The sequence below is a fragment of the Hemiscyllium ocellatum genome, chromosome 10, assembly GCF_020745735.1.
Source record: "Hemiscyllium ocellatum isolate sHemOce1 chromosome 10, sHemOce1.pat.X.cur, whole genome shotgun sequence".
NCBI lineage: Eukaryota > Metazoa > Chordata > Chondrichthyes > Orectolobiformes > Hemiscylliidae > Hemiscyllium > Hemiscyllium ocellatum.
In genome coordinates this window covers 109,621,828-109,648,921 of record NC_083410.1, presented here as the reverse complement: position 1 = coordinate 109,648,921, position 27,094 = coordinate 109,621,828, and the positions used below count along the sequence as shown (strand labels likewise).

Genomic DNA, 27,094 nt, shown 5'->3' with positions numbered 1-27,094 from the left:
CTCATGACCTGTCCTACCGGCCTATCTCCCTTCTCAACTATCCACTCCATCCTCCTCTCGAACCTATCACCTTTATTCCCATCTCCATCCACCTATTGTGCTCTTTGCTACCTTCATCCCCAGTCCCATCTCCCTCCCATTTATCTCTCCACCCAGGAGGCTCCCTGCCTGTATTCCTGATGAAGGGCTTTTTCCCGAAATGTCGATTTGCCTGCTCCCCGGATGCTGCCTGACCTGCTGTGCTTTTCCAGCACCACTCTGACCTAGACTCTGATCTCCAGCTTCTGCAGTACCCACTTTCGCCTGATATGCACTACTTTGCCTTATTCAGATGGGGTGGGAACAGACGCCCAAACATAGTGAGATAACAGGGGGTTGTAAAACATTGTATTTATGAACTATTTCAAATTATAGATGTATGTCTTTTCAAAATAAAATAAAGAATTGTTTCTGCTGGGTAAAATTGATTGCAGCCACCAATACATAATCACCTCAACGTAGTTTAGATAGGAATGGATTAACCGGCAGCGAAAATTCATCTCTCACTTCCATTCTCAATGAATTGTCGAACACAGTACTGCTTTACTTTATCAGCAATCGTTTCTTGAGGCTTTTACACAGCGTTGAGAACGGAAACTTACTTTCGTGGTCCTAGTGATGCAACACAAGGAAATAACGTTCTATAGAGAACAAAAAAGGGGCGGTGAGTGGGTAAGACGGTCATTTGGAACACAGCCTGAGGTCTGTCTGCTCAGAGAGCAAGGAGCACAAAGCCATGGAAGAGGAGGCCAAAGTTATCCGGGAGGGATACCTTGTGAAAAAGGTAGATCATTATTGCGGATCTACTGGGAGGAGGGACTGGGGATGTAGTTTCTGAACTGGGATTTTCAGATTTGCCCGGGGGGGGGGGGGGGGGGGTGTTGCCAACATTGTTCTCAGTAAATAGATGTTCTGCAAGAGGTCAGGGGTCTAACCCCACAGTGGGTCAGTATCTCTGACAGGACCCAGTTGGAATCTGTCTCCACGCGCTCTGTATTCTTCAGGACTATTTGCAAATCTAAGCATCTTTCTCTGGTTACTCTGTACTGTGGATTGCAACTTCTCTAACAAGAAGTGGTCAAATGTGTGTGTGTGTTTGAGGGACGGTTTCTCTGTGCTTATACGCAATATATTTTAGCAAGACCCAGTTCCCGTCTCACTCCATACTGACGCTGAGCTCTTAAACCCAAGTTGCAGTGACTTAGACAAAAGATAACTGCTTTCGTTGCGATTAGAAGTTATTATCATGAATTCGTCAAGTTTTTTTTTGTTTGACTCACTGTTTACAGTTGAAAAACAAGATTTTTTTTACTCGTGGTTAATTGACGTTTTGAGACATTGTTTACCTGGAGTTGAACTATCAAAGGGAAGTGCCCGCAGAAAACGGTTCTTTCTCTAAGAACCCATTGCTTTCTCTCAAGTTTCATTTTTTAAAGGCCAGTCGTACCAACTTTGTGATTCTGGATTACTGGTGCTGGAAGAGCACAGCAGTTCAGGCAGCATCCGAGGAGCAGGAAAATCGATGTTTCAGGCAAGAGCCCTTCATCAGGAATACAATGCTGTGCTCTTCCAGCACCACTAATCCAGAATCTGGTTTCCAGCATCTGCAGTCATTGTTGTGATGTCGACTGTGTTCGTACAGCTGCGTTACTCTGCAGAAGTTTTGAAGGGGGGGGGGGGGTGTTAAAAACCGATCAACTTTTGCCACCAAGAAGTTTGCAGAACACGTGGAGACCGCTAAGAAAACAAATTCCTCCTCATCTCAGTCTGAAATTGCTGCCCCTTTATTCTGAGGCTGTATCCTCCACTTTCCCATGAGGTTAAACAATCTCTCAGCAGTTCCAGCCCTTTAAGAGTCTAATATGTTTCAATGAGATCCTGTCTCATTCTTCTCAACTCCAGTGAATAGAGTCCCAACTTGTTTAACTTTTACCCATAAGACAATCCCTCCATACCAGGGCTTATCCCAGTGAATCTTCTCTGAACTGACTCAAATTAAACAAATGAGGGGACCAAAACTGGTCTCCCCAGCACCTTGTACAGTTACAGTAAGACTTCCCCAATCTTATATTCCAACCCCCTTGAAATAAGGCTCAACATACCATTAGCCTTCCTGATTACCTTTGTGCTAGCTTTCTGTGTCTCATGTACAAGTTCCCCCTCAAGTCCATTTGTGGTTTTTTTAAAATAAAATTCTGACATTCTATAACTTAATGAGCTTGATTTTAACCCATTCAAAATCTACCCACTTGCTTAGTGTTAAAGTCAGGTCCAGTACTGTTTTGCCTGCTGATGTACTCTTAGGTAAAATCCCACTGTTAAGTCAAATATCGTGTCCACATCTCCCATATATTTAGATCAGGTAACATTAGAAATAAGACAAAGTGCTTTAATAGCAGCCATCTGGATAGCCTGAACCTTAGGTAGTGTTGTAGAAAAGAGAGACCAAGGGATTCAGATATATAATTTTTTGAAGTTTGTATCACATGTAGACAGGATGGTTAAGAAGATGTTTAGCATGCTTCGTTGCTCAGACCACTGTGAATAGGAATTGGGACATAATGTTGAGGTTGTATAGGAGTTGGTGAGTTGTCTTCTAGAGTTCTCTGCTGAAAATGTGTTGCTGGAAAAGCGCAGCAGGTCAGGCAGCATCCAAGGAACAGGAGATTCGACGTTTTGAGAAGGGCTTATGCCCGAAACATCAAATCTCCTGCTCCTTGGATGCTGCCTGACCTGCTGCGCTTTTCCAGCAACACATTTTCAGCTCTGGTCCGAGTTTATGGTCACAAATGAAAAGGAGCATTGGACTCAAAACGTTAAATCTATTTCTCTCTCTCAATAGATATTGCTGGACCTGCTGAATTTCTCCAACACTTTGTTTTTGTTTCTTTTCTATTTTCTAGCATTCACAGTACTTTGTATTCTAGGTTAAGGTCAGTTCAGTTGTATCTTTCAATCTTTTAAAATGTCATAACCAGGTTCACTCTGCCTCTATAAAAAATAAAAACTGAAAGACTGCAGGTGCTGTAAATCAGAAACAAAATTTACAGGGAAAGCTCAGCAGGTTTGGCAGCATCTGTGAAGAGAAATCAGATTTAACAGTTCGGATCCAGTCACCCTTCCTCAAAACAGGGTCCTGAGTGCTGAGGAAGGGTCACCGAACCTGAAATGTTAACTTTGATTTCTCTTCACAGATGCTGCCAGACCTTGCTGAGCTTTTCCAGCAACACATTTTCAGCTCTGATACTCCAGCATCTGCAGACCTCACTTTCTCCTTCTAGAGTTCTCTGTCCAGTTCTGGTCGACCTGTTATAGGAAGGATATTATTAAGCTGGAGAGGGTTCTGAATAGACTTACTAGGATGTTGCCGGGTATGGAAGGTTTGAGTTACAAAGATATGCTGGGTTGGCTGGGACTTCTTTCACTGGAGCATAAGAAGTTGAGGGTGGCCTTATCGGGGTTCTTAAAATCATGAGGAGTATAAATAAGGTGAATGACAGGTGTCTTGTCCCTGAAGTGGGGGATTTTAAGCCACTTAAGGGGCATATTTGTAAGGTGAGAGGGAAAAGATTTAAGAAAGACATGTGGAGCGATTTTTTTGTATGGTGGTTTATGTGCGGAATGAACTTCCAGAGAACTGGAAGGTGGCTGTGCCATCCCCAATCCTCACATCCTCTCCTTGCCTCACCACTGGGGGCTGAGCATCCACCAATCCAGTCAGCATGTCCAATTGCGTGCCCAATCCCCTTCAACTCTCCATCACTCTCTCCTCTTTGCTTCTTGAAGTCCCAACTTTCGTAATATCTCCATATTTGTCATTAGCTGCTTTTTTGTCTCTTAACCTCAAAGATGCTCGGTGAATGAAAGCTGTTACTGCTGCTGAACCTTTTTTGAGAGCCCACACTGTTTCATGCCTCATTTCACTCAGGCCTCTGCCCTGCAGAGAATAACCTGACTTCCATCACATCTGAACAGGGTGGTTAAGAAGGCATTTAGCACACTTGCCTTCATTGCTCAGACATTTTAGTGTAGGACTTGGGGATTCATGTTGAGGCTGTACAGGACACTGATGAGGAGTACTATGTACAGGTCTGGTCACTCTGCTACAGGAAGGATATTATTAAATTGTAGAGAGTTCAGAAGAGATTCACCAGGATGTTGCCAGGAATGGAGGGTTTGAGTTAGACTGGGATCTTTTTCACTGGAGTATAGGAGGGTAAGGGATGACATTACAGAGGTTTATAAAAACACGAGAGTAAGGTGAATAGCAAGTGTCCTTTCCCTAGAGTGGGGGGATTTCGATATTAGGGGTAATATTTTAAGGTGAGAGGAGAAAGATTTAAGAAGGACATGAACAATTTTTTTACACAGAGTGGCTCATTTATTGAATGAACGTATAGAGGAAGTGATGGATGTGGATACAATTACAACATTTAAAAGACATTTGGATAAGTACATGAGTATGAAATGTTTGGAGGGTTAGGGGCCAGGGGTAAGCAGGTGGGACTAGTTTAGTTTGGGATTGGATGTTTGGCATGGGCTGAAGGGTCTGTTTCTGTGCTGTCTGACTCTCGATGACTCTATGACTGGTTACTGTGTATGGCAGTACTGTAAAAACATGGAGGAAGTAATATTTCCAAAGGCCCTATGCAGAGTAATATTTACACAAAGTTTCTTTTTAACGGGTTACGTAAGCAGCTGATACAGGTTCTGGTGTTTACTTCCAGATTTTATTGATGTGGCTTTTGTGTGTGAGTAAGATGCTGATGCTATTAAAGGCTACAGCGGTGAATAGACTAATTACAAACATCAGGTTATAAGTACAGAAATGTACATTGTCATTGTATCTCTGTTGGAATTCAACATTCTTGTTTCATTTGTTCAATTCGACTTTTAGCTATAAACTTCCTTTTAAATGCCTCACATAATGAATGTGCTTCTTGTGTACCCAGGTTCTGTCCACAATGGTTACCTACAAAAGAACATATTTCATTATGTGTTTATTGCATTCAGAGAATGGGAGTGTGATTGGCTGGACCAACATTTATTGCCCATCCCTAATTTTTCCAGTATTCTTTCATGGGGTGTGAGAATTGCTAACAGGATCAGCACTTGTAGTCTGTCCTATTTGCCCCTGAGCGGAATGGCTGTCCATGTTATTTCAGAGGCTCAGCTCCATTGCTGTGGGTCAGGGGTCAGGACAACAGACTACCTTTTCACGACATTGATGAACCCGGGTTTTTTACGATATTCGTGGGACTAGCTTGCAATCCCAGAATCCGAATCCAAATGCTGTCATGGTGGCATTTGAATACATAGCACCTGATCACTAACCGACACCTCTGGATTCCTGGGGACATCACCACTGTGTCTCCTGGACTGCTGGAGAAGACTATCCTTTAGATGCTGGTGGTGAACCACCTTGTTGAACCATTGCATTTCTTGTGGTGTAAGGGCACCCACAGTGGCAGGGAGTTCCAGGATTCTGATGGAGCGACAGTGGGCAAATGGTGATCTAGCGAATGTTTTTGTGATGGAGAACATTTTGTGTGCATTGATGCATATAATGGCAACATGCAAATAAGGCAGAAGTTGGATTGCCAGCAGTTCTTTGACAGGAACTGACTGCTGTAAAGACCAGGTCTTTTTATTTCCTTTATTTTAACACCATGAACCAAAACAACTGCAGCTGCTTTGGTTTTGAACAGTAACTGAGGTAAAAATTAGTCTTTGATGTTTATTTAAAGAACAGATACGCAGGAACGGTCAATTTATTTTTATTACTAATGGGCAGAAGTGGGCTGGTGGAAGACTAGGAATTGGCCTTGCTGTTGGCCTTTTTGGTTGTGCTGTATTTTTTTCCTCAGTCAAAGTCAAGCCTGTCAGCAGGAAATGTCAGCCTCACCAGCTGTGGTCCTGAAAGAGCCGGTTTAATCTGGAGAATGTACAAGGTGTCACCCTAGCAACTACAAGAAAAGAATTGAGAGTGACTTTTGTGTCATTGGGATTAGAACCATGGCTGATTTCTCTTCCCGTGATCTGAGAGCACTTGAATTTGCAGTAGAACTATCATTGCCCTGGCTGAGCTCAGTTTTTAACATTATTTTTATGAGCTGGGGAGTCAATGGCCAGGCCAATGATTGTTGCTCGTTGCGTTTGGACTGGGTGGATGCTGTACCACTTCAATTATGCGTCAACTGCACTGCTGTGGGCCTGGGGTCACACATAGGTCAGACTGGGTAATGGTGGCAAATTCCTTCTCTAAATGGGCCTTAGTGAACCTGCCAGGATTAAAGTCTGGTTGAAGATTTGTAGCTCGGGTATCCGTTGTTGTGGTTCTGCTCGCCGAGCTGGAAGTTTTTGCTGCAAACGTTTCGTTCCCTGGCTAGGGAACATCATCAGTGCTGTTGGAGCCTCGTGTGAAGCGCTGCTTTGATGTTTCTTCCGGTATTTATATTGGTTTGTTCTTGCCGCTTCCGGGTGTCAGTTTCAGCTGCAGTGATTTGTATGTTGAGTCCAGGTGGATGTGTCTGTTGATGGATGTTCTTGCCGTTTCCGGGTGTCAGTTTCAGCTGTAGTGGTTTGTATATGGTGTCCAGGTCAATGTGTCTGTTGATGGAGTTTGGGGATGAATGCCATGCTTCTAGGAATTCTCTGGCTGTTCTCTGTCTGGCTTGTCCTATGATAGTGGTGTTTTCCCAGTCAAATTCATGTTGCTGGTTGTCTGAGTGTATGGCTACTAGAGATAGCTGGTCGTGTCGTTTTGTGGCTAGCTGATATTCATGGATGCGCATTGCAGAGGCAGTTATGCAAAGGTTAGAACATACAGCCATACCACAAATCCAACCCAAACTCTGGATCAGATATGTTGATGACACCTTTGTAATCATCAAAAATACAGATATAGAAAAAACACACCGAATCATCAACGCCACACTCACAGGAATCCAATTCACACGAGAAGAGGAAAAGGATAGCCAACTCCCATTCCTAGACGTGTTAGTAGAGAGAACACCCAACGGAGAATTCACCACAAGGGTACACAGGAAACCAACACACACAGACCAAGTCTTAAACTATGAAAGTAACCACCCCAACACAAACGAAGCTGCATCAGGACACTATTCAAAAGGGCCACAACACACTGCAGTACACCAGAACTGCGAAAAGAGGAAGAGGAACATCTATACAAGGTATTCGCCAAAAACGGATACCCACGCAACTTTATCACCAGATGCCTAAGAGATAGACCGAGGAACGAGGACATGCCACAACCAAAAGGACTAGCCACTCTACCATACGTCAGGAGCGTCTCAGAACTGACAGTCAGACTACTGCGACCCTTAGGACTCATAACAGCACACAAGCCAACATCCACGTTCAGACAACAACTCACTAGAACAAAGGACCCAATACCCAGCATGAGCCAAACTAACGTAGTTTACAAAATACCATGCAAGGACTGCACAAAACACTATATAGGACAAACAGGAAGACAGCTAACAATCCGCATCCATGAACATCATCTAGCCACAAAACGACAAGACCAGCTATCTCTAGTAGCCATACACTCAGACAACCAGCAACATGAATTTGACTGGGAAAACACCACTATCATAGGACAAGCCAGACAGAGAACAGCCAGAGAATTCCTAGAAGCATGGCATTCATCCCCAAACTCCATCAACAGACACATTGACCTGGACTCAACATACAAATCACTGCAGCTGAAACTGACACCCGGAAGCGGCAAGAACAAACCAATATAAATACCGGAAGAAACATCAAAGCAGCGCTTCACACGAGGCTCCAACAGCACTGATGATGTTCCCTAGCCAGGGAACGAAACGTTTGCAGCAAAAACTTCCAGCTCGGCGAGCAGAACCACAACAACTGCCAGGATTTCATATCAATCGATGACAGTTGCAATGTTGCCATATCGGAGGCCAGATTTCACTGCCAGATTTTATTAGTCAAACTTAAATTCCACCAGTCGCTGTGGTGAGATTTGAAACCCATGCCTCCAGAACACTGACCTGAGCCTCTGAATTGCTGGTCTGGCGACATTGGCACGATGCCACTAACTCCCCCAGACCAGGGACTGGCACAGACATGATGGGAAGAATGGCCACTTTTTGTGCTACATACCATGAACACTTGAGTAATGCTCAATATAGCAAGCAATCCAGTTTGATCTAAAGTCACTGAGATTGTGGAGCGGAAAACTAATTGAGTAGCAGCTACAGAATTTAAGATAACTGAGGAGAACATGAGAGAGTAAACATGCTAGCAGAGGATCGCCTCGTATGCGGCCTCATTTGGAAAATATGTCAGTGCAAATTGCCAGATTGGAGTCTCAGTTTCTCAAGGAACTGTTCAAATCTTGACCCGAAGGCAATCAAGAAAATCAGGCCTTACAGATTTCAAAGCGAATCCTAGATGGTTGCCAGGTTTATGAAGAGAAAAACACTTGTACTGTGACAGAATATCAGGGTTTCACAGCAGTTCCCAGCAGGACTCAATGACAGGCTTATCACATATCAATGGTTTATAATCAAATGGTAAGAAAAGTTGGAGATAAAATGATGCTCATGAATTGGCTATGGAAAGGTTAGATTCTCGATTGTATCGCTGTGAAGATCTGGGGGGGTGGGGGGGCAAAATTTAAACTGATGGTGATATCCAGTTGGAAACCTTCCAAGAAACAGCAGCTGCCAAAATGAGTAGTTTCCTATGTTGGTGATAAAGCTGGGTCCACGAAGGTGTCTTTAAGATACAGCTGAGGGAACGTTGGAGCTTCCAGCCAGGAGGTTTTCCTGAAGCGAAAGGTCTGGAGAGGCGTTGGTTAGTGATCACCTGGGATGTTTTCAGATCATACCTTGTCACAGAGGCTGTTGTTGACATTAGCTCACAAGTTCCTAGAATTCAACTTGTTCAACTAGTGGGTGGCATCACTGCTGCCTCACAGCACCAGAGACCCGGGTTCAATTCCCGACTCAGGCGACTGACTGTGTGGAGTTTGCACATTCTCCCCGTGTCTGCGTGCGTTTCCTCCGGGTGCTCCGGTTTCCTCCCACAGTCCAAAGATGTGCAGGTCAGGTGAATTGGCCATGATAAATTGTCCGTAGTGTTAGGTAAAGGGGTAAATGTAGAGGAATGGGTGGGTTGTGCTTCGGCAGGTTGGTGTGGACTTGTTGGGCCGAAGGGCCTGTTTCCACACTGTAAGTAATCTAATGTCTCCAAACAAGCCTTTGGACGATAGCACAAGAGAAAATGGAATGACTGAATGATCAGAGGAGAGAAGCCATTCACCAAGTGAGATACTGTACAGGCCCGGATGAGATCACGCCTGGCTGATTGGTTTGTAGGCTGGCATCATATTCAGAAATCTGGGAGATCCAGGGCACTTGATGGGACAGAATCTGATTTCTTGTGGAATGGCTGATGAAGATGATGCTGATGATTCACATGAAGGTTCCATTCAAGAAGCAGATTGAGACACATTATTTGGTTCTGAAAATGAGGAGACAGATGAATTTTTGGATTTTTAATGGACACTCACTGTGTGCTGTACTGCTAATACACATTCCTTGCTGTCCTGTCAACAAATTGAGTGGAATCCTATAAATTTGTACGTTTGGCTTATGTTTGTGATGAATTTATTATAGCCATGTTAAGTCTGCGCCATGCAAGTTGTTCTGTATTTATAACTAGCAATTCAAAAATGCCTTTGGCTCCTGTTGCACTATTTTAAGGGTTAGTGAGAACAGCCTCCATTGTGGCAACTGTGGGAACCCAAAATTGAAATCCCTTGAAAATATTACTTGTGTAAAAGTCAACTTCTGGCACTTTGGCTCAGATTTTGTATCAGAAGCCTGACTTTCAAACAAGCGTATACAGTTGTTCTGTGATTTTTGTTCTCAACACATTATGAAAGACCCAGGGGACAAGAGCAAGGATGAATGACCATATATGGCAAAGAAAATGATGTGTTCTTCCCTGGGTATTGGACAAGAGTCTCTGGTCAGTAGTTCATGGACTGTGCAGTGTGGTACTGAATCATACCGGCTAAAAAAAGTCACAGAATCAATCAAGTTGTAATAGTGAATGTCAGAACCTCAAACCGTCCCACCTTCTCACCCTCTAACCACCAACTATGTCTCTCACACCCTCTCTTTAATCCATGCCTCCTATACCTCCTCAGTTCTGCCCAATACCATCCACCATGTCACCGATATATCCTTGGTAACTATGTACCCTGTATCCTCATGGATGGACCTCAGTAGACATATCTTTGAAAGGGATGTTAAACTTACTACATTTTCAGCAAATCTAAAAAAGCTGTCATTTCAGATTGAAAAATGCTCTAATTAAACAAACCAATTCAAAAACTTTAATTCCGTCAAGTGATCCCTCTGTTGTAAAAAAAACAACTTCAAAGAAAGAGAATCCTTCATCTTCTCTTAAAATTGTCAATCAAGTAGTCTACACAGCCTCTTGTTTTTTTTGTCAAACTCAATAAAGCATTTATAATCGGTCCAGTCTCCAAACGAACCAGTAAAACTCACAGACAAAGCAGCCTATTAAAATGCAAAGATAAACACTCTTATTTCATTTCCTAAGCTACACTAGATAACCAGCTGATCAATGCATTTCAAGAACAGATATCTGTTATTATTCTGTCTATGGGAAGCTGCAGAGTAACTTTCTTTTGAAACTTAAAATGGGTGTGAACAGTTAAGATGCTTTGCATCAGGACAGCTCAAGGTCCTAAGCAGTGAATCTATTGGTTTTGAATGCAATTGGGAAAAGTGCTTTAATGTATTGTTACACGTATGTGCGGGGGCATTAATGTTTGATTGCAGAACAGATCACTTTAATTAACCACCACAGTAAAAACCCACACCCAGCTCATAATACGGCATCTAGCTATTGAAACTGAAAGAACATATCGTTATTGTACTTCAAAGCCTATCAACAAAAGCATGCAACAGCAGGTGACAGTTCCTTTATAGTCTCCCCGCCAAGAGGCTGGGTTTCTCCTGTGATGCATGACACCTCTGAAGTGCAGTGAAGCATGTATCCTTACATTAGGAACCGGACTCCATAAGGAGTTGCTTTGTGGGGCAGTTTGCTGGGTGGGGGGTGGAAGAGCAGGGGAATGGTTTGATCTGCTCACTCCCCTGCAATGGAGCTAGGAAATTCACGGGTCATGGGTCACCGGTCCATCCTGGTAACCATACTTTGTAACCTTGTGCTTGCAGACGTAACCAGTAATAGCTCTGAGAACCACCTCCCATTCCCCATTTCTGAAGGAGGCTAAGTCCAGTCCAACTCGATCACAATCTGATCCTTTTAATATGTGACTGCATCCAAACATCACAATAACGGCCAGGAGTAGATTAACTTGGCTCTCCGTGCTTATTCAGCTATTCAGTTCGATCGAGAAGTCTATTGATCTCTTAAACCTGCTCAATGATTGAGCTTCTGCAGCCCTCTGGGGTAGAGAATGCCCAAATATGCTGCTCTCTGAAGAAATTCCTCCTCAGCTCAGCCATAAACCAGCCTGCCCCCACAGTGAGACTGCGTCCCCAAGTCAGGAAACGATGGTCAGCATATCAACTAAAGGTAATCATTATTTTCCTGAATAGAGCATACACAAGTGAGTTACTAACTAAGGAATGGGGCAGAGAGAACGTACAGTGAAATAAGCATCTGATTGATGTCAGGACTCCAGGTCACTTGCCCGTTGGGTGTTCTTTCTGGGATTATCATTTTAAAAAAAGAACAAGCAGCAGAACTGTCACCATCATGGAAATATAGGGAGTGACATTCACGACTAATAAAACACAAGGCTGTATCTGAGATTCTTAATGATTCAGAGCCACTCATTTTTACCAGAATGGAATACTTAAAAAATAAATGACACGGTCAACAAGGATATGTGTCATTGGCTATTTGACTCATTGAGTCCACACTGACCCTCTGAAGAGCAACCCACCCAGATCCAAACCATCCCTATAACCCTGCATTCCCTATGGCTAACCCACCTAGTCTACACGTCCCTGTGACACTATGGGGCAATTTAGCATGGCCAACTCACCTTGACTTGTACATCCTTGGACTGTGGGCTGAAACCGGAGCACCCGGACGAAACAAATACAGACACATGGAGAATGTGCAAACTGCACAGAGAGTCATAGAGATATACAGCATGGAAACAGACCCTTCGGTCCAACCTGTCCATGCCAACCAGATATCCCAACCCAATCTTGTCCCACCTGCCAGCACCCGGCCCATATCCCTCCAAACCCTTCATATTCATAAACCCATCCAAATGCCTTTTAAATATTGCAATCGTACCAGCCTCCACCACATCCTCTGGCAGCTCATTCCATACACATACCACCCTCTGCATGAAAAAGTTGGCCCTTAGATCTCTTTTATATCTTTTCCCTCTAACCCTAGACCTATGCCCTCTAGTTCTGGACTCCCCGACCCCAGGGAAAAGACTTTGTCTATTTATCCTATCCATGCCCCTCATAATTTTGTAAACCTCTATAAGGTCACTCCTCAGCCTCCGACGCAAAGAGAAAACAGCCCCAGCCTATTCAGCCTTTCCCTATAGCTCAAATCTACCAATCCTGTCAACATCCTTGTAAGTCTTTTCTGAACCCTTTCAAGTTTCACAACATCTTTCTGATAGGAAGGAGATTGGAATTGCACGCAATATTCCAACAGTGGCCTAAACAATGTCCTGTACAGCCGCAACATGACCTCCCAACCCCTGTACTCAATACAGTGACCAAGAAAGGAAAGCATACCAAATATCATCTTCACTAACCTAACTATCTGCGACTCCACTTTCAAGGAGCTATGAACCTGCAGTCCAAGGTCTCTTTGTTCAGCAACACTCCCTAGGGCCTTACCATTAAGTGTATAAGTCCTGCTAAGATTTGCTTTCCCAAAATGCAGCACCTCACATTTATCTGAATTAAACTCCATCTGCCACTTCTCAGCCCATTGGCCCATCTGGTCCAGATCCTGTTGTAATCTGAGGTAACGCTCTTCACTGTCCACTACACCTCCAATTTTGGTGTCATCTACAAACTTACTAACTGTACCTCTTATGCTCACATCCAAATCATTTATGTAAATGACAAAAAATAGAGGACCCAGCACCGATCCTTGTGGCACTCCACTGTTCACAGGCCTCCAGTCTGAAAAACAACCCTATACCACCACCTTCTGTTTTCTACCTTTGAGCCAATTCTGTATCCAAGTGGCTAGTTCTCTCTGTATTCCATGAGATCTAACCTTGCTAATCAGTCTCCCATGGGGAACCTTGTTGAACGCCTTACTGAAGTCCATATAGATCACATCTACTGCTCTGCCCTCATCAATCTTCTTTGTTACTTCTTCAAAAAACGCAATCAAGTTTGTGAGACATGATTTCCCACACACAAAGCCATGTTGACTAACCCTAATCAGTCCTTGCCTTTCCTAAGAGTAAAAAATGAGGTCTGCAGATGCTGGAGATCACAGCTGCAAATGTGTTGCTGGTCAAAGCACAGCAGGTTAGGCAGCATCTCAGGAATAGAGAATTCGACGTTTCGAGCATAAGCCCTTCATCAGGAATAAGAGAGAGAGAGCCAAGCAGGCTGAGATAAAAGGTAGGGAGGAGGGACTAGGGGGAGGGGCGATGGAGGTGGGATAGGTGGAAGGAGGTCAAGGTGAGGGTGATAGGCCGGAGTGGGGTGGGGGCGGAGAGGTCAGGAAGAGGATTGCAGGTTAGGAGGGCGGTGCTGAGTTGAGGGAACCGACTGAGACAAGGTGGGGGGAGGGGAAATGAGGAAGCTGGAGAAATCTGAATTCATATTTGTTGTAGGTACAGGTTGTCCTGGTTGGGTCCAAATTTTTGCTTTGACCAGCAACACATTTGCAGCTTGCCTTTCCTAATACATGTACATCCAAGTACATGTACAAATACATGTACGACCAAGTCTGGAATCAAACCCAGGTCCCTTGTGCTGTGAGGCAGCAGTGCTAACCACTGTGGCACAGTGCCACCCGGAAATATTTGTTTCCATCTGTAAACTGTTCACCTGAAAACCAATTTTTGCAACCTGACAACACAGCTTATGGTCATTTTTTATGAATGTTAATACTCTTTTACTTTCCTCAGGCTACTTTGTTTGGTTTCCATGATTTTTATTTCCCTTGTGATTATGAAAAGTATCTTTTGGTTACTGCCTTAAAGGGATTGGTTTTTTTTTGGCCCTTGTGTGCTCCAATGAGGAGCCTTTAAAATTATGAAGCATTTTGAATGAAGCAAAATTCTTTGCAGTGGGTGAAGTTGAAAGAAACAGATGATCAGAGAGGACAGTTTTTGTGAATGGCTAGGAATTGGAATGTGCTCCCTGATAAGGTGATGGTTACACACTCAACAGCTGCTTTCTGAAGAGAATTAGATCAGTACTTGCAGGGGAATAAGGTACAATGAAATGTGGGAGAGAACAGAGGTGAGTGAGATGCACTGGATTGTTCTCTGAAATAGTTGACGCAAACCCAATTGGCCAGGTGGTCTCCTTTGAACTGTTTTTGTTCTTGAAAACATTGAAAATCGGACACCAAAGTGCAGGAGGGTAAACCTGTTCACCCCTAATGCTAAAAGTCTTGCAAAATATTGGTTCCTAGCTGCATCTCAGTCCCTGTGCAACTAATGATTCAGATTGTACCCTCTATTCTACAGCCATGTGCCTTTTTTTTTGTTGTATATACTTTTATTAATATGTTCATTTGACAAACTTTACTGTTACCTGAACCTCCCTTCTCTTTTGTAAACAACAGGAAGGGAATTGTATGAATCAAATCTTTGTCTCTTATTCCACCCTTTGTTGGTTGATCGCTATATTTCATAGACTGCCTGCTCCCCTTTTTAGATGGTATTCTGGTCACCAAAACAGAGCAGTAATGATATTAGAGTACCTGGTTGGGAAAACAATAGTTTCATAGAATTTTAGAATATCTACAAATACAGAAAGATGCCAGCCCATCGCGTCTGCACTGACCCTTCAAAGAGTGTTCCACTGAGACCTAAGCCTCAACTCTATCCATGTCACTCTGCATTTCCCATAGCTAACCACCTAGCCTACACATCCCTGGATGTTACAGGACAAGTTAACATGGCCAATCCACTTAACCAGCACATCAACATCAGAGAGAATGTCATTAATTAAAGGCAATGAGTGCTGGTGGTGTAAAGAATCATTAAGGTGATTCTTTGACTAATGGTTGACTGTTTGTCTCGTGACTCACACAAGTATGAAGTCTCAGGAAATTGTTCTTATTGGTGCCCAGCTCGGGTGCCCCTTGCTGCCACATCTCCCTGGTGAAGGAGGGACCAGCAGATTGGGTGTGATGACCTGACCACTTTTCCTGAGAGAATATATGAATGGCATGGAGTCACTCAGCAGGATGTCCTTGGGTTGGAGAAAGGGTGGGGGGCTAGCGAGCAGTACAGGTGTCGCCATGTTCTCTAACTACCTGCTATAACTTCATAACATCTCCATGCCATCCTCAGGAACCAGTGCTAATGACCGAAAGTGGACCAGTACACCCTTTGCATAGTGCCTCTGCTGATCTTCTAGTAGAACAGAGACTGCAGGAAGCCTGAGGGACTTGTCTATTCATTATGTTAGAGGTTGGTGTGTGTATGAAATAAGCTGCCAAAGGAAGTGGTGGAGGCTGGTACAATGACTACATTTAAAAGGCACCTGGATGGATATATGATTAGGAAGCATTTGGAGGGATATGGGCCAATTGCTGGCAAACGGGACTATGTTAAGTGAGGATATCTAGTTGGCATGGATGAATTGGACCAAAGGGTCTGTTTCTGCGCATATGTCTCTGTGACTCTATGACTAAATGTTATGAAAATAGCACTGCCTTGATGTGAGATTAAAAATAGGAGTTTGAAACCCAAGAATGGCACTTAGAGGCAAGAACTGGTGACAAACTTATGAATGAATCAGTGCACCATCTCAAAAGGAGATGGGAAATGGTCCTCGAAATAATCCAATGCTTTGAATATCTACCACAATTTTTAGAAATGCGCTCGAATGCTGTAAATGATGGGAACTTTACAGAGACCTTGTGAAACTGAAGGGAAAGTTACCATCAGATTGGTTATTTCTTTTAGAGACAGGGGCAGGCCATTCTGCCCTCCTGAACTCCTGGTACAGAACCAAGACTCTGGGAGGGAAAAAAAACCCAGGATATTTCTACACTCTGCCAAGAGCTAAAGTGAATGAGGATTTGCTTTTGGATATTTTTGGATGACTTGTTCAATAAAACATGATGCTACAGTCATCCGTTACCATGGGAATGAAGGAGATTTAGTTTTGGCCAAAGGAGATGTGAATAAATCACCATGTTTATATACATATATTCACCCTAATTTACACACACTCATCCTAATTTATATATGTTCAGCCTAGTTTATTTGCATTCATCCCAGATTGTATACATTACCTAAGATTATTTACATTAATTATCATTTATATGCATATAAATTCTAGTTTATACACATTCATCTCAGTTTATATACATTCACTCTAGTTTATATATGGTCTTTCTAGTTTTTACATATTCAAGTGTGTGTGTGTGTGTGTGTGTGTGTGTGTGTGTGTGTGTGTGTGTGTGTGTGTGTGTGTGTGTGTGTGTGTGACTGTTCACCCAATTTTATTTATATTCATCCTAGTTTATATATATTATATATATAGATCCTTGTTTATATGCAGTCATCCATCTAGTTTGAATGTTTCCTGTTTTAATAAAGAATGGCCTTCACAATATCGAGATGGGGTAGTGATCTTTTGAAAGCAGCATCTTTACAAAGTTGGTAATCCTTTCTCATGCAAGGCTAACATTTCCTGATTCAAGTCTTCTGTTACTTTGCTTTAATCAATCATTCATAACTATTTTTACGAGTTAAAAGGTCTTCAACCAAACGTGAGACACACATCCTGGTCGATTGTGAGTCTATTTTTAGACATTCCATTCTGGTAAAAATGAGTGTCTCTGAGTCGTGAAGAATCTCAGACACAGCCTTGTGTTTTATTAGTCATGAATGTCACTCCCTATATTTCCATGATGCTGATAGTTCTGCTGCTTGTTCTTTTTCAAATGAGAACCCTGGAAAGAACACCCAAGGAGCAAGTGGTCTTGAGTCCTGACATCAATCAGATACTTATTTCACTGTACGTCCTCTCTGCACCAATCCTAAGTTAGTAACTCACTTTATACCACCGTGTGTATGCTGTAGTCAGGAAAACAAAGATTGCAGTTTAACTTCAGTTGATATGCTCACCATTGTTTCCTGTCTCGGGGACACCGTCTCACTGTGGGGGCAGATTGGTTTAGGGCTGAGATGAGGAGGAATTTCTTCACCCAGAGAGCAGTGTATCTTTGGAATTCTCTGCCCCAGAGGACTGTGGAGGCTCAGTCATTGAGCATGTTTAAGGGATCAATAGGCTTCTCAATGTTAAAGACCTAAAACGATGCAGGCTAATGGTGTTTGGCTGAAACATCTAGCTCTAGTCTATTGAATGGCAAAGCAGATTGAAAGGGCTGAATGGTCGAGTTCTGCTTTCCAAAGAAAATACAAGTACAACAGCTTATTAACAACGTTCCCTTAAAGCTGTGCGGTCACTCTGAATCCTGTATACTCTGACCTTGACTTCCAACTCCGGAAGTTTCCTCATGTACTGACCTTACATGAAAATAATTAGAAGGAACATAACTTATCAGGTAGAACCCTGTGGCCATGTTTGGAATCTTGGTGGGTGATGTGCAAATCAGCTACATTTTTATATTTTATGCTACTTTCTTGATTTGCAAGTATTCTCTCCTTGAGACTGACCAAGTCTTATTGATGTCCTCAACATTTTGAGCAGTAATTGCAGAACCAAATAAAAAATGATGTCCACATTTGACCCAGATAGAGAGATAAACCTTGACTTTATTCTTTTGTCCATTCTCTTTGTACAAATTGTGTGAAGGAAACGCTTTTGACTTTAATGGGTCTCTGGTCATCCTCTGGTTGTTTGATAATTTATTGTGATGAGATAGCAGTTATTTCTTGGTTTCCCCAATTAATCTATTAATCATTGCTGTGTTTGTTAGTAGTTTGCACTTTCTTCTTTTTACAGTGCAGTCTGACCATTCACTGACTGCCTCTTGCAAAAAATATAGCTACTTGGTGCTGATAAATACTGATCTTGCTAAATGTCATCTGGCATTTGAGGAATACATGAAATAAGCTACTTGCCTATGGTCTTCTGTCCAATTACAGTTCAGGAGGGCTGGTGGCACAGTGGGCTGCATTCTCTTCCCAGCCTCCACAAAGGTGTCAGCTGTCTTAAGTGTTTTGATCAGACTCAGGAGGAGGCCAAAGGCGAAGAGTGTGCTAAAGCCCAGGCATTCCCACCCAAACACCCACTTCCTCCCACGCAACCAGGTCTACAGCTCAGCATCAGACTGTTTAGTCACCTCCAGGATTCACAACTCCACAGCGAAGGAGAGATGAGTATCACTGTCTCTGGGCCAGAAGCTCCCACCCTCCCTATCTGACCTGTCCATCGTTCTTCCCTCCTACCCACTCCATTCTCCCCATCGACTTACCACCATCACCCCTCACCTACATCTACCTAACAGCTTCCCAGCTACGTCCCCCCCAGCCCCACCCCCAATCCCCTATTTATCTCTCAGCCCCCTTCCCCTTCCATAATCCCGATGAAGGGCTTGTGCCCAGAACGTCGGCTCTCCTGCTCCTAGGATGCTGCCTGACCTACTGCGCTTTTCTAGTGCCACACGTTTTGACTCCTCCTTGGCCATGTTGGCCTTGGAAGGTACATTCAAGAGACATGACCAAGTTGATTGTCTATTTGTAAATCCTTCCAATGCCCCTTATACCAGGCAGTAAGAACGGGAGAGTCTCCTGGTCAGTCATCCTGCCAAAGGCAATAAGAAACCACGATTGAGCTTCTCCCAGAAGCGTGGATCAATCCAATCGAAACCCATGTTCCAACCCTCCGAAACAGGGAGAGGAAATAGAACAACAGTTACACAAAACACAGGTCCCCTCCTATCCCAATGGGAAGACACTATTCCAGTGACATTACCACTGCATTAGTAACTCCCTGGGCAGCTAGGGATGGAACAAACATTTTGGGTGAGTCAATGATGCCTGTATTCTATGAGCATGTAAACGAAAGGAATTATGCCCAATTTTGAGCATTAGACATTAGGAGGGATGTGAAGACTTGGAAGAGGGTGTAGAAGGGATTTATCATAAAGGTCTCAGGAATAACTGATTATAGTTACATTGATAGACTGGAGAAGCTGGGGTCAAAGAGAAAGCTAAGATAAGATTTGTATAAAATCATGAAACACTTGGATAGAATAAAGGGGCTGAATAGCCAGAAGAGACAGATTTAAGGTGAATGAAGCAGAGCTGATGTAAGGTTAAGCTTTCTTAGAATTCTTTAGGATTTGAAATTCACAGATGCACAGATCCTCCAGAAGGAGAAATGGAGGAGTAAAAGATTAGACCATAACAGATAGCAGAAGAGTTGGACTATTTGGTCCATCAGGTTTGCAACATGGTGGCTCAGTGGTCAGCACTGCTGCCTCACAGCGCCAGGGACCTGGGTTCGATTCCACCCTTGGACAACTGTCTGTCTTTGTGGAGTTTGCAGTTCTCCCCGTGTCTGTGTGGGTTTCCTCGGGCTACTCTGGTTTCCTCCCATAGGCCAAAAATGTGCAGGTTAGGGTGGATTGGCCATGGAAAATGCAAGCTTACAGGAATAGGATAGGGGGGATCTGGGTGGGATGGACTTCAGAGGGTTGGTGTAGATTCGATGGGCTGAGTGGTCTGCTTCCACACTAGGGAATCTACGAGGTCTGCTCCACCATTTGATCATGGCTGATATGTTTCACTATACTGTTCCCCTGCCTTCTCCCATAACCCTTGATGCCTTTATTAATCAAGGCCCTTTCTATCTCTGTCTTAAATTAGATTGTGGAGATAGGCAGGAAGTGCTGGAGGGAGCCAGCCCATTAAAGATGGGCTCAATGGATTCCTGCCTGTCCTCGTTATTTATGATTCTACAGTACAAGGTTGCAAGCTTCGAATCAAAAAGAAAACAAAATAACCTTAATCTTACAAAATTAAGGCAAATCCTAATCCTTCTTAAAGTATTTTGTGGACTCATCCCAGATTCTGTGTGATGCACTGCTTTCTGTCTGGGAGATTACCAGCAAACCCTTACAGGCAGATGATTGGTTCAGAGATGGGGAATCAGCTGTTGCTACAGATTGTTAAAGGCAGCTTAAAATTTTACAGACAGAGAGGGGAAGCGGCGATGTGCAGGATCAGAGTCAAAGGTTACAAACCACAGTTCGGAGGAAGGGTCACCAGACCCAAAATGTTAACTCTGATTTCTCTCCACAGATGCTGCCAGACCTGCTGAGCTTTTCCAGCAATTTCTGTTTTTGTTTCTGATTTACGGCATCTGCAGTTCTTTTGGTTTGTATAAAGACAAGGGGGAGGAGATTGGTGGCAGGGAATTATCTCAAGCAACACTTGTACAGTATCACATACTGATGCAAGTGGACAATACCCTGAAGTACTAGGATTGGTGATCATCTGGAGAATTAGCACAGCCACCATAAAGGATCTGTGGGCAGGTCCAAGGTCCCTCTGCTCCTTTACACGTGCCAGCGTTCTGCCAGTTATTCCCTGTCCAGTTAGTCTTTCCCAAATATAATCCCTCATACTCCTCCAGACTGATACTCCTCCAGCCCGAGTCAGAACTCACTTCACTTGATGAGGGATCAGCACTCCAGAAGCTTGTGATTTTAAATAAACCTGTTGGACTATAACCTGGTGTCGAGTGGCTTCTGACTTTGAGCATCTCAGTCCAACACCAGCTCCTCCACATTCTCGTTCTCCAGACTGAATTCACTAGCCTCTGTTTCACAAAGCTGGGGAATGGATAGGATAAATAGACAAATACTTTCCTCTGTGGTGGGGGAATCCAGAAGTAAAGGGCATAGGTTTAGGGTGAGAGGGGAAACATTTAAAAGGCACCTGAGGGGCAACTTTTTCATGCAGCGTGTGCTGTGTTTCTGGGTTGGGCTGCCAGAGGAAGTGGTGGAGGCTGGTACAATTACAGCATTTAAAAGGCATCTTGATGGGTATATGAATAGGAAGGGTTTAGAGGGATATGGGCCAAATGCTGGTAAATGGGACTAGATTAGGTTAGGATATCTGGTCAGCGTGGACGAGTTGGACCGAATGGTCTGTTCCTGTGCTGTACATCTCTCTGACTCTATGACTCCACAGTGAGTCAATTTGTACAAGAGCTTTATACCGTGCACGTGCCATCCTGTTTGTAAATGCGAGTGGGGCAGGTAGCGGTCCGTGCTTTCCACAATGTCAGGTCAGTGTCACGATCACAACCGCCCCTTTGGCAGAGTCAATGTGCAAAGAGCCTGACCGATGCCACCTGTCAGATGGCTCAACCTTGGTTGTCTTGGTGCCTTGCAACAAGCTGGATAGATCAGCTGCAAAAATGGTAGCAATGAATTTTATGAAAGTGATTCCCCTGTTAAGTGGATGCCTTCTTCTCCAAAGCTGACTGCGTTATTTTGAAACTTCCCTTTCTCTTTCGCAATTTCTCAAATGATCCGGGAAGTTAACAAAGCTCAAATAAAAGCTAACTGCCTGGCAGTTGCTGTCTTCAGAGTGACTTCCACCTTTTTATTTATAATCTTGCATTCAGCTCACCACAAACAGCAAGTTTATACACTTAATCGTTGTGGGTTTTTTTTTTATCAGCTTGGGGAAGCTGATGCAAGGGTTTACAGTGTTGCAGTGAGTGGCATAATTCCTGTGGTTCCCTGTATCATGGACTGCTCTTCTCTGTTCAGACAGAACCACGCAGCTACTGCTGTTTAACATGCTCCAGTCAGTTGTAATGTGTGTGCTGCTGAATATGTGAAACAGTGTGTCTGTACTAACTCACTTGGGACAGTGTTGCAGTGTTGAAACCCAGGGTTCCTTTTGACCCCACAGATTAAAAACCTGAAAATTCCATGATAATTATGCTGTTAGGTAGTTTCGCGGACAGAGTCAAAAACAGAAATTGCGGAAAAGCTCAGCAGGTCTGGCAGTGTCAGTGGAGAGAAATCAAGATGTGGAGGTGCCGGTGTTGGACTGGGGTAGATAACGTCAGAAGTCACACGACACCAGGTTATAGTCCAACAGGTTTATTTGAAATCACAAGCTTTCAGAGTGGTGCCCTTTCCTCAGTTAAGTCACTTTACCTGACAAAGGAACAGCACTCTGAAAGCTTGGGAGAAATCAAAGTTAGCATCACAGAATCCCTGCAGTGTGGGAGCAGGCCATTCAGCCCAATGAGTCCATTTTAACCCTCCAAAGAGCATCCCACCCAGACACACTGCATTGCCCCCCCACACCTGAATAACCACACCCTTGGACACTATGGGGTAATTTGGCAGGCCAGACTAATCCGCACATTTTTGGACTGTGGGAGGAAACTGGAGCAGCCAGAGGATACAAACGCAGACACTGGGAGAATGTACAAACTCCACACAGACTGTTGCCCGAGGCTGGAATCAAACCTGGGTCTCTGACACTGTGAGGCAGCCGTGCTAACCACTGAATAACCGTGCCGACCCAAAACATTTCAAGTCCAGTGACCCTGCCTCAAAAACTCTGCTTTCTCTCCCCAGATGCTGCCAGACCTGCTGAGTTTTCCCAGCAATTTCTGTTTTTGATTCAATCACACATGTAGGTTAGTAGCAAAGATTTTTAACAATTCATTCAGGAGAACCCTTTGACAGGTCCCTTCATTCAGTGAAGTGGATATAAATTCTAAATTCTACATGATGAACTCAAATGGGTTCTGTCTCCCAATCTCCTCCCACTGTTATTATCAGCGCGCGCACACACACACACTCTCTCTCTCTCTCTCTCTCTCTCACACACACTCTCTCACACTCTTTCACACACATTCTCTCTCTCTCACTCTCTCTCTCTGTCTCTCACTCTGTCCACTCCTTGCCCATGCACCCCTGCTCTCTGCTGATTATTACTCGTCCATGCATTGAAGGAGTGAATCTGGATTCCCCAAGGTGCACTTTAATATTAAAATTGATGCATCAAGGTTCAGACATTTTCTCACTTCACAGATCTATACATTTGTCGGAAATGTAACTGGCATTTCATTCTCTTCATAATTGTCTTTCCCAAGCAACCTCTTACCATCACTAATCACTCACCATTCTCAAAATCTTCACAAAGCCACACTTGCAGCAACCCCTAAGATCAACTACGCACTCCCTCCAAAATTCACAAAGGCAAGCTTGCTCCTTTACGATAACTATGAATGAGCAAGGACATTTCATCTGTCTTAACTCGTTCACTGAAGTTCTTACCCTTGAAGCATTCAGTTGTATATTAGGGTCTGTCAGCAGTGGGACACAGGCTTGCTATAACTGAAATTGTGAATGAACCCAACACTCAATCACCTAACAAGAAAAAAACAAGCAGCAAAAACAGACATTGCTGGGAAACGCATCAGATCTGGCAGCATCTGGAGAGAGACAAAGCAGAGGCAACATTTTGGGTCCAATGACCCTTCTTCAGAACCCTTCAGTCTATTTTCTCTCCACAGACGCTGCCAGACCTGCTGAGTTTTCCCAGCAATTTCTGTTTTTGATTCAATCACCTATGTAGGTTTATAGTGAAGATTTTTAAGAGTTCATTCACAGGATGTGGGTGTCATTTATTGCCCATCCTTAATTGCCCCTTGAGCAGGTGGGGGTGAGCTGCCTTCTAGAACCGCTGCAGTCCTTCAGGTGTTAAGAACACTCACGGTGAGATTATGAAAAGCATTCTGGATTTTGACTTCGAAAAAATGGTGATATATTTCCAAGTTAGGATGGTATGTGGCTCAGAGGGGAAATTACAAGGAGTAGGGAATGTGGGGTACTCTTATGTATCTGTTGCCCTTGTCCTTAAAGAGGGTAGTTGTAAGAATGTTTTTCTTGAGGAGACACTTTAAACCTGTAATGGACATCTCTGATACTAAAATAATTGTTGAGTTTGTTTCAAAATTGTTGAGATGGTTGCCATGGTGACATGAAGACCCTCTTTGCACTATTCTCTCAAGTTCATGGGAGCTGTCTTCCTACTTATCCTCATCACTGCCACTTCTCTCTGATACTCTGCCTTTGCCTCTCTGTTCTTTCACACTTGCTAAATCTTTGCCCTTCTTGGAGAATGGAAACTTTTACATCTCCGATGAGGTAGAAAAGGTCGTGGTTTGATATAAAAACAAGAGGTCAGCAGGCCAGGAAGCATTAATGGAGATCAATGACCACCCAGCTGAACTGAAGAAATGTGAGGATTATTTAGACCTTAGTTTGATATCTCCCGCCAGTTGTTTAGTTCAGCACTCAGTCAGTACCCAGATTCTTACCGACCTCCCTTCGCTTTAGGTTCCCTCTTCACCTCCATCTTCTCTGTTCCTCAGTATTGCTGCATGGCTCGAACATCTCCTGCTCCAATACAACAACAACCCCATGTATTTACATAGTCATGGAGTCAAATCCCATGTATTTACATAGAGTCATGGAGTCATAGAGATGTACAGCATGGAAACAGACCCTTCAGTCCAACTCGTCCATGCCGACCAGATGTCCCGACTCAATCTAGTCCAACACTTGGCCCATATCCCTCTAAACCCTTCCTATTCATGTACCCAACCAGATGCCTTTTAAATGCTGTAATTGTACCAGCCTCCACCATCTCCTCTAGCAGCTCATTTCATGCACGCACCTCTGTCTGTGTGAAAATGTTGCCTCTTAAGTCCCAAATAAATTTTTCCCCTTCTCACCCAACACCTATGCCTCTAGTTGTGGACTCCCCCATTCCAGGGCAAAGAACTTGTACATTTACCATATTCATGCCACTCATGATTTTATAAACCTTTATAAGGTCACCCCTCAATATCTGACGCTCAGGGAACACAGTACCAGCCTGTCCAGCCTCTCCCCATAGCTCAAACCCTCCAACCCTGGCAACGTCCTTGTAAATCTTTTTTGAACCCTTTCAGGTTTCACAACATTCTTCCGATAGGAAGGAGACCAGAATTGCACGCAATATTCCAACACTGGCCTAACTAATGTCTTCTACAGCTACAACATGACCTCCCAACTCCTGTACTCAATGCTCTGACCAATAAAGGAAAGCATACCAGTGGGTGGCACAGTGGCACAGTGGTTAGCACTGCTGCCTCACAGCGCCAGAGATCCAGGTTCAATTCCCACCTCGAGCAACTGTCTGTGTGGAGTTTACACATTCTCCCCGTGTCTGCATGGGTTTCCTCCAGGTGCTCCGGTTTCCTCCCACAGTCCAAAGATGTGCAGGTTAGGTGAATTGGCCATGCTAAATTGCCCGTAGTGTTAGGTGAACAGATAAATGTAGTGGAATGGGTCTGGGTGGGTTGCTCTTTGGTGGGTCGGTGTGGACATGTTGGGCCGAAGGGCCTGTTTCCACACTGTAAGTAATCTAATCTAATCAAAAACTGCCTTCACCATCCTATCTATCTGCAACTCCACTTTCAAGGAGCCATGAACCTGCACTCCAAGGTCTCTTTGTTCAGCAACATTCCCTAGGACCTTACCAATGTGTTTTACAAAAGCATGATTTAGCTGCAAACCACACCAGGTGACATTAGGAATAGGTTATCTACAGTGAGATCAAAGTGGTAGGTTTTATGATGTATATTGTGAGAAAGCAGTGAAGAAACAGACAAGTTTTCGGAGAGAATTCTAATGTCCAGGCAGCAGGAAGGGCATTAAAGTCCACAGTGCCCAGAACTGGAGGAGTGCAGAGATCCTGGAGGGTTGCTGGGCTGGAGAAGATTACGGAATTAGGAAGGGGTAAGGCCGTGGAGTGATTGGGAAGTTAAAAGTGGAGACATTTTTGATCTGAGAGTCACTGTAGGTTGGCAAGCTCAGGGCTGGAGTGATCTGCAGTTAGAGATTCCTAATCTGGTGAAACGTGGAATCCTTCCCAGTGTTCAATGAAGCTGTAACAGTCCATCAACAGCAAACAGCACTGTGGGGTTGGCCTGGAAGAGCAGAAATCATCATTTGCAAGAGTTTGAAAATGTAACGGGTGGGATTTTGTTGACCCAGTGTGTTCCACTTGTTAATTTGCAGTCAGTGCATGTGCCTCTTCCCTCATTAGCTACAAGACTGTCCAATCATTGTCTCTGCAGACTTTTAAGCATAGCTGGCTATAATTTATCAAGGCGATTCAAGCATCTACAAATCAAAGAACTGAAATGAATCCCAAAAACTGCCCCAGTGAAGCCTACTGTGAAACAACCAATGTAATAAGGAGAAGCTAATCTGCTATTGTGACATTGATTGAGGATAAACACTGGCCAGAATGATTTCTGTTCAAGAACTGCATAAAATTTTTTTTTTGCTAATTTATTAATTCTTCAATTCTCATATCTGACAGATTGAATAGAAAAGATTAGATTAGATTATTTGATTAGATTACTTACAGTGTGGAAACAGGCCCTTCGGCCCAACAAGCCCACACCGACCCGCCACCCACCCATACCCCTACATTTACCCCTTATTTAAACACTATGGGCAATTTAGCATGGCCAATTCACCTGACCTGCACATCTTTGGACTGTGGGACCAGCTGTTGTCTTTCAATTTTCAGAAATTCGGTACATTTAGGATTGCAGTCTCCTGTCCTTCTCATTGTTTGATCTTTTGGTTTGTCTGCACAGTGACCAGAAACCCAGAAAAGTTGCTGATTGTGACTCTGAATGAGTGGGCACACTCAAGCATTTACATTTTGTGCTATTTGCGAATTGTGCTATTGGATACAAACAACAATTTCCAAGCTGTCCTTGGGGAATCTTTGCAGCGATCC

General features: G+C 43.7%; 1 protein-coding gene across 1 annotated transcript in view; it reads left to right on the top strand.

Annotated features, from left to right (window-relative positions):
* The first annotated feature begins 707 nt into the window (after positions 1–707).
* The window catches only part of plek (pleckstrin), a 49,963-nt gene continuing 23,576 nt past the window's right edge, over positions 708–27,094 (top strand). The window contains exon 1 of the mRNA XM_060831093.1: positions 708–823. Coding sequence (XP_060687076.1) covers positions 776–823 — 48 coding nt within the window. The 5' untranslated portion in view covers positions 708–775. The remainder of the gene's footprint in view (positions 824–27,094) is intronic.